Source organism: Copadichromis virginalis, unplaced genomic scaffold (assembly GCF_057382275.1).
Source record: "Copadichromis virginalis isolate Kocher_CV1m ecotype Utaka unplaced genomic scaffold, C_Virginalis_male_GT1.1 unmapped_scaffold_1, whole genome shotgun sequence".
In the NCBI taxonomy this organism is placed as follows: domain Eukaryota; kingdom Metazoa; phylum Chordata; class Actinopteri; order Cichliformes; family Cichlidae; genus Copadichromis; species Copadichromis virginalis.
Window position 1 is genome coordinate 4422925 of NW_028188589.1, and position 13483 is coordinate 4436407.

The 13483-nt window shown below is 42.2% G+C and overlaps 2 protein-coding genes across 2 annotated transcripts; both read left to right on the plus strand.

The window, feature by feature from the left end:
- The first annotated feature begins 133 nt into the window (after positions 1–133).
- Positions 134–6995, plus strand: LOC146679605 (uncharacterized). Its single transcript, XM_085450399.1, has 5 exons — positions 134–144; positions 358–531; positions 745–918; positions 1095–1268; positions 6581–6995. Exons 1-5 carry the CDS (start codon positions 134–136, stop codon positions 6993–6995), a joined length of 948 nt encoding a protein of 315 aa, XP_085306525.1.
- A 236-nt stretch (positions 6996–7231) lies between these two features.
- Positions 7232–8839, plus strand: LOC146679606 (uncharacterized). Its single transcript, XM_085450400.1, has 4 exons — positions 7232–7274; positions 7476–7569; positions 7757–7844; positions 8456–8839. The coding sequence occupies exons 1-4, from the start codon at positions 7232–7234 to the stop codon at positions 8837–8839; spliced, it is 609 nt and encodes a 202-aa protein (XP_085306526.1).
- The last annotated feature ends 4644 nt before the right edge of the window (positions 8840–13483 follow it).

A 13483-nucleotide genomic window follows, 5' to 3' on the forward strand; every position in this document is an offset into this window, starting at 1 on the left:
AAGTGTTATTCACAATACACAGGTAATGAGCATGATTATTGAATTACTAAAATTTTCTAAAATAATTGTTTTAGTTAATATTGTATGACAGTGTACACAGAATTATTAGCTCAGTAGGCAGAGTGGTCGCCCCATGATCATAAGGTCAGGGGTCGAATCCACCGAATAGTTACCTTGTGGTACCCCTGAGCAAGGTACCATCAAGGTACCAATCATGTGCACTGGACTGGTAGCACTCATAGTCTCATAGGTTTAAAATAAAAAAATAAAAAAAGGTTCAACATATAAACAAATTTAATTTGATCACATATATTGTTTTTTTTTTTTTTGTTTTTGTTTTTTTCCTTTCTCTCACAGACTGAGCAGCTGTAACGTCTCAGAGAAAGGCTGTGAAAATCTGCTGTCAGTGGTCAGCTCCCAGTCCTGTAGTCTGAGAGAGCTGGACCTGAGTACCAACAGCCTGAAGGCTTCAGCAGTAAAGCTTCTGTCTGCTGCAGTGGAGAGTCCACATGCCAAACTGAATGTTCTGAGGTCAGATCAATTTGTATTCTGTTTAGTTCTGTTTGTTTATGTGTTTGATGTTTGTTTTTGTTTATGTCTTTATCCAGTTATCCTTGTTTCATAGCATTTTTATTCATTTCAAAGTTAAACAGAAGTTTTACTAACCTGCTCAGCACAAGACAATAAGCTATTGCACCTTGATTACACTTTAACAACAATCTTTATTCATGTTTTTATCTTCAGACTTAACATCTGTAAACTCTCAGAGGAAAACTGTGAAGCTCTGTCCTCAGTTCTCAGCTCGCAGTCCTCTAGTCTGACAGAGCTGGACCTGAGTATCAGAAAGCTGCAGGATTCAGGAGTGAAGCTTCTGTCTGCTGGACTACAACGTTTAAACTGTAAACTGAATACTCTGAGGTCAGATCAGAAAACATTTAGTTTTTAGAATTATTAATTAAAGTTCATACATATGATGTTGTATCTTAGTATGTTTATGTTTCCTTTAAAAATAGAAAGTCAACATTTAATGTTTTGAAATGTATTAACAAACTCTACATGAGTACTTGTTTTATAGATTGTCTTTTATTTTTCAGACTGAGTGGCTGTAACCTGTCAGAGAGAAGCTGTGAAGCTCTGTGCTCAGTCCTCAGCTCCCAGTCCTCCAGTCTGAGAGAGCTGGACCTGAGTAACTCTGACCTGCAGGATTCAGGAGTGAAGCTTCTGTCCGCTGGACTAAAGAGTTCACAGTGTGCAGTGGAAACTCTCAGGTCAGGATTCAAACTTTTCCACAGATGATCATTTGAAATGTGAATTATATTATTGTATAAACAGGTAACTTTTACAGCTGTCAAGTGAACTTTTATTCACATTTGAGTGGATAATTGGACTCTGAATTACTAAAAGTTGTTATAGTCATGTCTTTGTTTATTTAAAAAAATACTTCACGTACTGCCTAATTTAAAGATTTAGGCTCCTTTGGGCCCATAATATATATATTTGATTTCTTTGTGAATGAAATTAGGAGGATATTGGCGACTGCTGATTGGCTCGCTGTTTGTTTTTTATTCACAGTACTTAATTTTAAAGGCTGATTTCTCAAAATGAGATGTTTATCTTTTCTTCTACAACACGTGGAGCCACCAAATCTTCTTGCTTGATTTATTCATTACAGTTTGATTTAAAGAATATTAGACTCGTAACATAATAAATATATTTATTTCACTTCTTCTTGAGAGAAAGAAAGGGATGACTGGGTGAGCTCCAGTGGTTCATCCCAGCAGAGAGAGCGGCACACTGGGCTGCAAATGATCACAGTAGTAATGGCCATAGTTTGATAAAACAGGCAGTCTTACCCTGTAGATAATACAGGGTTCTGGTGCCGATGTGGGGGAGGGGAGTCGCCCGGTACTAACTACATACTACTAACTACCTCATCCAGATGTCTTCCCTACTAAACCTGATAAGAAGTAACTGCAGTAGCCTTATAGGTCAAATCAGTTTCACCTGTTAAAGTTAGCTCCGCTATTAATTAGGGGTGGGGGAAAAAATCGATACTGTGTAGTATCGTGATATTTTGTTTGCTAATAATGTATCGATACAGGGACAGCAGAAATCGATATTTTGTTACAAACAATTTTTTCTCTGAAGTCAACATGCTCTGGAGTCAGAGCATGTTGACTTCAGAGCATGTTGATCCTTTTTCTGAGCAACAATCCTGACATTCCTTCACTGTCCAAATGTGTTTAACTTTTTTTTTGGCAGCAATAAACATGACAGTTTACTTATTTTAATTTAAGACATGTTTAATTTTAATTAAGTTTGAAACTTTTTTATTTAATGTAAAATTATATATTTTTTTAAATTTACTTTCAAATTCTTCAGTTGCTGAAGGGGCTGCATAGTTTTCATAAATTGCATAGTTCAGAATAGCTATAATTGTACCAGATGGTTGCATTCAGTTAAGTTGGACTAGACTGTAATACAAACCGTTCAGTTTGTCAACAATAAAACTGACTGAAATGAGAGAAAGACTGAGTGTGAGACTTTGATATTAGATAAAATGAATATTGATAAAGTTTACCTTTATGTGCAGAATTTAAATATCGCAAAATATTTTTAAAAATCGCAATAATATCGTATCGTGCGTTAAGTATTGTGATAATATCGTATCGCGAGTTGTATGGTGATTCCCACCTCTACTATTAATGGTGTCACTTGTTATTTCTGGGATGAGTTTAGTAGCCTGAACAGCTGCTTAAAGGAAAGTAATTAAATAATAAAAATAACCTAATTCCGGGGGAACCTGCAAGAGCTGTTTGCACAAAGAATAATGCTCAGACTTTGAGGTTTTATCGTTTTACGCAAGGTTTAAAAATGAATGTCCACAATTGAATTGCAGAAATTGTTATTGAGCTAATACTGATGTAGTTGTTATCTTTGGTAAGGAGAGGTTGGAGGAAGGATGAGCACAGTCAGGCCTAAAGATGCTCTTAATAATAATAATGGATTGCATTTATATAGCGCTTTTCGAGACCCTCAAAGACCCTTTACAATCCCACTACAGGGAGTGCAGAATTATTAGGCAAGTTGTATTTTTGAGGAATAATTTTATTATTGAACAACAACCATGTTCTCAATGAACCCAAAAAACTCATTAATATCAAAGCTGAATGTTTTTGGAAGTAGTTTTTAGTTTGTTTTTAGTTTTAGCTATTTTAGGGGGATATCTGTGTGTGCAGGTGACTATTACTGTGCAGAATTATTAGGCAACTTAACAAAAAACAAATATATACCCATTTCAATGATTTATTTTTACCAGTGACACCAATATAACATCTCCACATTCACAAATATACATTTCTGACATTCAAAAACAAAACAAAAACAAATCAGCGACCAATATAGCCACCTTTCTTTGCAAGGACACTCAAAAGCCTGCCATCCATGGATTCTGTCAGTGTTTTGATCTGTTCACCATCAACATTGCGTGCAGCAGCAACCACAGCCTCCCAGACACTGTTCAGAGAGGTGTACTGTTTTCCCTCCTTGTAAATCTCACATTTGATGATGGACCACAGGTTCTCAATGGGGTTCAGATCAGGTGAACAAGGAGGCCATGTCATTAGTTTTTCTTCTTTTATACCCTTTCTTGCAGCCACGCTGTGGAGTACTTGGACGCGTGTGATGGAGCATTGTCCTGCATGAAAATCATGTTTTTCTTGAAGGATGCAGACTTCTTCCTGTACCACTGCTTGAAGAAGGTGTCTTCCAGAAACTGGCAGTAGGACTGGGAGTTGAGCTTGACTCCATCCTCAACCCGAAAAGGCCCCACAAGCTCATCTTTGATGATACCAGCCCAAACCAGTACTCCACCTCCACCTTGCTGGCGTCTGAGTGGGACTGGAGCTCTCTGCCCTTTACCAATCCAGCCACGGGCCCATCCATCTGGCCCATCAAGACTCACTCTCATTTCATCAGTCCATAAAACCTTAGAAAAACCAGTCTTGAGATATTTCTTGGCCCAGTCTTGACGTTTCAGCTTGTGTGTCTTGTTCAGTGGTGGTCGTCTTTCAGCCTTTCTTACCTTGGCCATGTCTCTGAGTATTGCACACCTTGTGCTCTTGGGCACTCCAGTGATGTTGCAGCTCCAAAATATGGCCAAACTGGTGGCAAGTGGCATCTTGGCAGCTGCACGCTTGACTTTTCTCAGTTCATGGGCAGTTATTTTGCGCCTTGGTTTTTCCACACGCTTCTTGCGACCCTGTTGACTATTTTGAATGAAACGCTTGATTGTTTGATGATCACGCTTCAGAAGCTTTGCAATTTTGAGACTGCTGCATCCCTCTGCAAGATATCTCACTGTTTTTGACTTTTCTGAGCCTGTCAAGTCCTTCTTTTGACCCATTTTGCCAAAGGAAAGGACGTTACCTAATAATTATGCACACCTGATATAGGGTGTTGATGTCATTAGACCACACCCCTTCTCATTACAGAGATGCACATCACCTAATATGCTTAATTGGTAGTAGGCTTTCGAGCCTATACAGCTTGGAGTAAGACAACATGCATGAAGAGGATGATGTGGACAAAATACTCATTTGCCTAATAATTCTGCACTCCCTGTATTCATTCACTCTCACATTCACACACTGGTGGAGGTAAGCTACAGTTGTAGTGGTAGGTTAGGTTTTGCCCAAGGACAAAATGACCAAGACAGAGAGAGCTGGCTCATCAGACAGACAAGCTCATCTTGTAACCTACTGGTTCGCTGGTCAGCACACCAGCTGACTAGCGAACCGGCTAACTAGCACACCAGCTAACTAGCACACCGGCTAAATAGCAAATCAGCTAACTAGCAGACCAGCTAACGGCAGCCACAAGCTGAAGGACGATTAAATGTAGTGGAGATATCAGAGATGACACTGGTGTGTCCGATTCACTCTTTAGCACTCTGGTCACTCCGGTGTGTCAGCCAGAACACCACTGAAGGCCAAATGATCCCAGCATGTGGAATAAAGAGCTTAAGGTTTGGTTTGAGACACTTTATTCTTTCACTGATTGATTCTTGCGGCTGTGATCATGTGTGTGGTTTCTTACAAAAAGGAAGTACACAATACAAATACATGACAAATAAGATGAATAGATAAGTTACATATCCAGTTATATGTACGTACATCAGTATAGCTAATATAGCCATATATAAGGACAAAGATCACAGTACTATAATGCAGTAATGTTAAACACAAAGGTGTATATCTACATAAATCTGTCCTATCAGTGATCAGGGTACTGTAGTATACTTCCACTACATAAACTATAGAAACTAAACGACATTAGTGTGACTTTAAGTTACCATCAGTACAGACGAACTGATGGTAGTTGTACAAAATAAAGGCATTGCAATTATTGTGAAGGGCTTCCGGTTAAACTAAGATCAGCTGATTACCTCATAACAAATTGTTTGCTATAGAACGCAGCTCCCACTCTTCATTAATATCATGTACTGTAACTCCCAAGTAACCATGGTTACCCAGCCACGCCCAGTAGTCTCCAGAGACCAACAGCTGGTGCACGTTGTAACGCCGTGGCTTTCATAGTCTCTCCCTTTTCTACAGCTCATGTGTTCTTCTTGTGATGGTGCGTCTTGAGGGAGGCTCATACATGCCGTCATTTGTTGATCCTAAGAACGTTCCTCAGACCGACTTCTTCAACAACACTAATCAGCCTGCAGTTTGTAGCTACTCACTTCACTGTGGTGTTTGTTAGCTTGTCTTTCTTTGGTTTTATCCTGACTCCTCCCACAAGCTGATCCTACGTAGTCTGCCCAAGCCTCCCACCTCTGTTTGTTTGGGTGGTTTGTTTGCTGCCATCAACAGTGTGTAATGCATTTAAGTGATACTTCAGACATGAAGTACTGCGACAATAAAAAACTCAACTTTGCTTAAAAATAACTTTAGTTGTATCAACACTGCCCTCTGGAATAATTAGACTTTGGTGACAAACTGATGTGATCTCCATGTTTCCTTTGTTGGACTGTGGGCGAGTGTCAGAACTGAATGTACTGAGTAACATGTGGAGTTTAAATATGTGTCAGTTCCAGTTTTAGAGCTCTAAAGTGCAGCTATCATGTTAGGAATATGTTAGGAATAGACAGGAACACTGAGCACACTGAGGTCAAATCTTTATTTATCCAGTTCATCTGTAGGCTGAGCTCAGTCCATCCATTTAGTGAAATGATGTTTAAAGGTCTCCTTGTTCTGTGAGCGTGCACAGATCCTGAAGCAGAAAGCCTGGGTTACAGAGAAATGATCATCACTGTGATGATGCTCACCATCTCTGACTGGGATTTGAGGTTTTGTCAAAGCAGCAAAGAAAGCCTGGCTATGTTGGACTGGGTGTGGAAGCAGCTCCCAGTTTGAGTTCAGGAGACAGACACCCTCTCTACTTTGACGATCAGCTTCAAACTTTCCTTTTTGATAAAACTTATAGTTAGAGCTGGATCAGGTGACCCTGAACCATCACTTAGTTATGCTGCTATAGAGATGGATAACAGATGGATTGTTGTTTTGTGTGTCTGCAGTCTGTCAGGCTGTCTGATCACAGAGGAAGGCTGTACTTCTCTGGCCTCAGCTCTGACCTCCAACCCCTCCCATCTGAGAGAGCTGGACCTGAGCTACAATCATCCAGGTCTCTCAGGAATGAAGCTTCTGTCGGCTGGACTGAAGGATCCAGGCTGGAGACTGGACACTCTCAGGTATGGAGAGAATGGACGTGTCCAAATTCATGAGCTGCATCCTCCTGAGGCCGCATTTGTAGACCGATTACGTCACAGCGACGCGCCGAAGGCTGTCCAAATTCATATACTGCTCCGAATGCAGCCGACAAACGAGTCCTCCTTTTCCCCGAATTTGAAGGATGGGTCGGGTGTGTCCTTCGTGGCCCACCATATCCCAGAATTCATAGCGCAGCCCAGCCAAGCTCCAGTTCCCGGCTAATGGCGGCCGCTACTAAGTTTTAAAATTACTCTTATTAATCTTTCTGGGTCACAAAATAAACTTTTAACATATTTTCAGGCGAGAATGTGGGTGTGTAAACTTCAAATATCTGCTCAGTTTATCAAGACACCACATATTTTCAAAATCGCTCCAACGTTTTCGGTGACGTCTGTCACCCACCAGCTCGACAGCTTGCCAGCCCAGAATTCATTGCACAGAACTTCATTCACGTAACGATGGCGGCACAAAAGGATACGGGAGACGAATACACTTTTAAATGTAAGTATGTGAAAATCTGGTGGTACAAAAGTTAAATTTTTATAGCGGTTATGTTGTTAGGGTTGTGAATTTGCATAGACTTGTAATATTTATTTAAACAATCTTCATAAAAAGTGGACGTAAACTAGCTTGTATGGTGGGTTCCACGGTTTTCCATTGGCGCTTACATTTTTCCCAATCGTTTTTGTGATATGTTTATAGGGACCAAAGAGCAAACGGCAGACTTTATTAAAACTCGAGGAGAAAATGATCACCTCTTCACCGGGGTAAAAAATTCAGCGAATGTGGGATGGAGGTACACGAATAAATCAATTTACACATCATATTCATCTGAGTACGGTTTCAATAACCCTCATTCTGTACAGAACCTGTGATGTCCAGACGATATTCCTCTTGTGTTCTGCTGTGAAAACTTTTGGATTTAGGGATTATCATAGTTGTCATGGTTTTCTCTCTTCTCTTATTTTTTTGTGTGCGATCAGGACTATTCTTGAGAAGATGGGCCTACAAGGGAAAGTCACCACCTTGCAGGCCAAAAAGAAGTGGGACAACTTAAAGAAAAGATACAAAGTATGTGTGCTGTCAAGAAGATAATTTAAGAGAGAGATAAGATAGAACTTTATTAATCCCTCGGGTGGGTTCCTCTGGGAAATTCTATTTCCAAAAAGCACAGCACCGACAGAAGTACAAGTGAATTGCACATTTCAAGTATTGAGTCTATTGCACCATTAACTATTTACAAAAAGTATTGCACAAGGTATTGCACAGTGAGGTGAAGAGGCACTACAGCTTAGTTGTTCCCCCCTCCTTTGTCCTCCTGTTTCCCCTCCCTCTCCCCTCCAGAGAGGAGTTAAACAGTCTGATGGCGTGTGGGACAAAGGAGTTTTTAAGTCTGTTAGTTCTTGTCTTGGGGAGAAGCAACCTGTCACTGAACAGACTCGTCTGGTTGTTTATGGCCGTGTGCAGAGGATGCCTGGCATTGTCCATAATGTCCAGCAGTTTCTTTAGTGTCCTTCTCTCTGCCACTGTCACCAGAGTGTCCAGCTTCATGCCGACCACAGAGCTAGCCTTCCTGATCAGTTTCTCTAGCCTGCATTAAGAATGAAATTTAATAAATGCACATTTACTAAAAGTTGTATTGTTTACATTTGTCTGTCATTTCTGATTTCCTCTGCCATTAGGATTGCAAGTGTCCAGGGTCAGGTGAGGGAGTCAGTGGGAAGCCCACTGCTGCTACTTGGCCCTGGTTTGGCCTCATGGATGAGGTGATGGGACAGAGGCCTTCCATTAGGCCCCCTGTCCTTATTTCCTCTCTCCCTGAGGACACTCCAGGGCCAAGTACAGCAGTGGGTGACCAAAGTGAGATGGAAGAGGAGACAGATGAGGAAGGAGGTCAGCCAGCAGCAACGGGAAGGAAGAGGAGAAGGGACAGACAGGATGAGCTCCTTGAGCTCATCAAAGAGGACATGCAGTACCAAAGGGAGGCTGAGGAGAGGAGAGAACAGGAGAGCAGGGACAGGATGGACAGACTTTTTTCCATACTAGAAAGATTAGTTCCTAAATAAGTTAAAAATATATTCAGATATGTTCTTACTTTGTTCTATTTGTTATGTCATACTAAAAGTTTTTGATTAATGAAAATTAGTTCCCAAATTGGTTGTGCCTTCAGATATTCTTTTTTTTAATACATTTCATACCTTTTTCTACGTGTTATTTTAAGTTTTCCACTATGAATAAATTGATGAAAACAGATTTCGCTGAACTCATTTTATTTAGTTGTTTTTAACATGTATGAACATAAACTTTAAATGTCAATTTAAAACTCTTCAAAGGTAAATAATAATAAAACAAGAATATTTCTAAAAAATGAATTTTAGTCAGAGAAGGAAAAATATATACAAATATTTACAAATTTTCACACAGGATTAACCAAAGTGACCTGTTCCTGGACCGTTTTTTTTTTTTTTCAAATATACTTTAAAGATCACACAAACAGAAAATCTCTGGCAGTGTTGCCGAAAGAAGATCAGACATGGATGGGGTGCTGCGACTGTGACCCGTGGTTTGTCTTTTCTGGTCAGAAAGTGGAGAATCGCACAGGGTGGTCTGCAAAGAGTTTTAGGATGCTTCCTCCCTCTGTCCACTGCATCGTCCATCCACGGGTTTGCAGGGCTGACTCAATCGACGGCTGCCACACCACTAAGAGGTTTTTCAGAAATATGCAAACCAGAGAAAGTGGATTCACTACTAGTATAATACTTGTGACTCTGTAGCAGACAACAGTTTGAAAAAATGGTATTAAAAAGATGCTTAGATAAATGTTTACTTGCCTGTTAACAGTAGTCATGGTCTGGTGGTACCTCCTCCAGGGCAGACACCTCGGCAGACAGCTGGTCCCGCCACAGAGCACCACTGACTGCCTCCAATCCAGCCTCCCCCTCATCCTCTGCTCCATCTTCCTCAGGTTCATCCTCAGGAGCCACAATGTCACCAGCACTGAGGCAAATGTTGTGGAGGATGGCACATGCTGTTACTACCTGTAGTGATATACATATACACATTCTTTCATACACACACACACAAACACACATACATATATATATGTATATGCACACACAATTAATTTGACATTGGGTGGTCACTTACATGAGGTACAAAGGTGTGGTGCACCTCCAGCGCTTGCAGGAAGATGGCCCTGAACCTGTTCTTCATCATCCCAAAAGCACGCTCTATTATGGAGCGTGCCCTGGAATGATGGCTGTTAAAGCGCTGGGCTCCCACACCTTGGACTGGCCTCTTGTAGGGTGTGATGAGGGGGAGTGGACGCTGGAGGCATGGGTACCCTCCATCTGCGAGGATGAAATGCCCTGGAGGAGGGTAGACTGACTGTCTGTACAGTGGGCTGTGGCGGAGCACCCTGGAATCATGCACCGACCCAGGCCAGCCCACGTATGTGTCGATGAAGCGGCCCCGATGGTCACAAACCGCCTGCAAGATGATTGATGGAAACAGTTTTCTGTTCCTATAGCACTGACCATCAGGGCCACTTGGACACTTGATGCGTATGTGGCAGCCGTCAATTGCACCCACCGCTTTCATAAAGGCTCTGTGGCGTGCCAGCCCTGCAAACCCACGGGACACTACCTCCAGGTCCTCTGGGGTTGTTGGGAGGTGGATGACCTGGTAGCGAATGGCCAACACCTCTTTCGTGACTCGGTGGACGATGTAGTGGACAGTAGAACGCGGCATCCCAAACACTCTTGAGACCACCCTGTAGGATGCTCCACTTGCCAACCAGAAAAGTAACACCAGTATCTCAATTGTGGCACCCCATCCATGCCGCCGATCCTGGTTCAGGAGATTTAACAACACTGCCAGAGACTCCCTGCTTAGCCGAAAATCAGGCCTTGGATCCTCCTGGCTAAAAAAACGGTCCAGGACTGGTACACTTTGGTTAATCCTGCAGTACAACGGCCTTGTCTGGTTAAGGAAAAGGTGGAGAACAGCATAATCAGTTTTAATAGAAAGGTATGACTTCATTTATTTTATGACATCAAAGCATTATTCTGATTACTAAGCTTGAGTAAAATATACTAACACTGAGAAATAACATTTTATACATTTCATCTGTGTAGCTAAGCTTTTTTGTGAACTCAAAAATAACCCTGTTTTTGGCTTTCTGACAATTTTACTGCAATTTTATGTACAAAAATAAGTAACAGATCATATGAATAACTGAAAATAAATGTAAACTTATAGAAGAACATTTTCTAAGGGATTTTGTTCATATATTTTGAATGACCGCCGTCATTCAGTCACTGAAATTATCCATAAAACTAGCTAAGTAATTCCTAAATGCGTCTAGATTAATAGTTTTACCTGGATATGATTTTCTCTGATGAGCCTGGAGTACAAAACATGCCGGCGATGACGACCGCGAGACAGTTTTTTTTCGATCGTTGATAATTAAAAATGAACACAAAAAACGGAGAAAGATTTCGGGGTCCATTTTCGATTTTCGTGCCGTGGTGCTGACGGCCGGAAATACTCTGATTTAAGGGCGGGAGTAGAAGGCTAGACCGTCCAATTCCACAGCCGTTTACTTCCGGCTTACCCAACTTCCTGAGGACCCGGCCCACGTAGACCGCGAAGGCCGGGTCCTCAGGAGGATGCAGCTCATGAATTTGGACACGACAAATGTCTGATATAGGAGGAAGAGCTGGAATCATTTCCTGTGTCTTTCACTCACTTCCTGTTTGTTTCCTGCAGATGAGACATGAACAATCACACATGCAGGAATATTTTCAGGGACAGACACACTAGTCTAGCTGGATAGTACATGGATATTTATGTAGGGGGTCTTCAAGGAGTCTGTTTGCAGGAACATTAATGATAACTGATAAGTCATGTTGAGAGTTTCATTAAAAGTAGACTTACAGTTAGGTAATATTTGGACAGAGACAACATTTTGTAACTTTAGATACAAGTATCAGCCATGTGTGTGTTTCCCATGCTGTATGTCCACAGTCACAGTGACAGTCAGTGACACTGACAGAAGGATGAAACAAGGCTGTGAATCATTTCAGTCTGTGTGTGTGACAAAGAGGCAGACAGGAGCAGCTAACATTTGGAAATGGAAGCTTACTGGAAACACTACATTCACGGCTGAATTCACAATAGATTTGTTCTCAAGTGCACATTTAGCAGCTAATGCTAATACTGTTTTCCCTTTGCTTTCTACAGCAGCTATTGCTAAGTAGGCCACTTTGCTCCGCTAAGGATTTGTGTGACCATGATGGAGACTCTGATAAGCTAATGCTGCTAAGCTAATGCTGTTTATGGGCCCTGTTAGAATCAATATTTCATTCTCATTCTGTTGTTTGAGAACAATATTAACGTTTCACATCATTATAACACAAGAGAAAAGGGTATTGGCATTAGCTACTAGTGCTTATTCACCTCAAATTACCTTTAGCTGCTAATGGCAGCCTACTTAGCATTAACTCCTCACTAATATAATGCTAATTTACATCAAATTAGTGTTGCAGGAATTGCTGTCTTGTGTGTGACTGGGTGCAGTAAGGAGTGTATGTAATGTGTGTGTGAGCATGCGCGTGAAGAAAACGCTGGGAGCGAAAGAGGAAAAAGAGAGTGAGAGAGTGTGTCATGGGTAGAGGGCGACCGGGAGCAGCGTTCTAACGGGCTACAGGCTATGCAGTGTGTTTCCAAAGTGTGCAGTACTGTTATTAAAGCCTCATCTCTTCAGTACTCTCCGGTGCCTCGGCTGATTTCTGTCTGCCTCACTACTCCACAAAAGTGAAGGGAGTTAACCCCGAAGGAGGACAAACTTCGGCCCTGGAGGAAGCATCTCCCCTCGTGTCTCCCGACCACGGTCAGGGGACTGACGGCGAGGAATGGTTAACACTGGCGACCACGAAGGGACCCTCTCACGTTGTTAAAGAAGTGGTGAGCACAGAGAAAAACCGACAGGCTAAAGCGGCTAACGATAAAGCCGAGTGACTGTAATTACAAGTGTATTAGCCCGCAGCTAAGCTAACTCGCGATGGCCGCTGCTCGCCATTCTCGTGAAAAGTACGGACTTGAGACCAATTACTCCAACCCGTTCATATCGCTGACCAGTGTCTCCGAGGGTGCCGCGAGCATTAGGGAAGCTAACAGAGACAGAGCTGTGACTAAATGTGAACATATGAACCCATTCCTGTGTGCCGAAAGTTGTGCTAACACACACGCTAATGGAGAGTGTGTATTCGCGCCGCCCGATGGTCCTGCCCGGCCGCAGTTTTCCCGCACGAATCCCTTCGTTGATGCTGAATGCCGCAGCTACGGCCGTGAGAGAAACACAGGCAGCAGCATGAACTATTATCCAGCTCCTACTCCCCAAGTGAAAATCCACTATCCAGACTCAAACCCATTTTCCTCCGCTCACATGGACAGTTTTGTACACAGCACACCGGCTCAGTTTAACGCAATGTTAAATACACCCATGCAATGTATGCCTTCCAGTAGCCTTAATGAAGCCATTAGCTATGGGGAAATCACTGCACAGCATAAACCCCGCTCGAAACCAGGCAAGACCCGCTGTGTGCCCCGTCAGCCCCTATCTGACAGTGAAGAGGACGGTGACACTAGAGAGAGAGTCCCCACCCTACGTCCGGGCCAATATGACGGCACCACACCGTGGAAGGAAT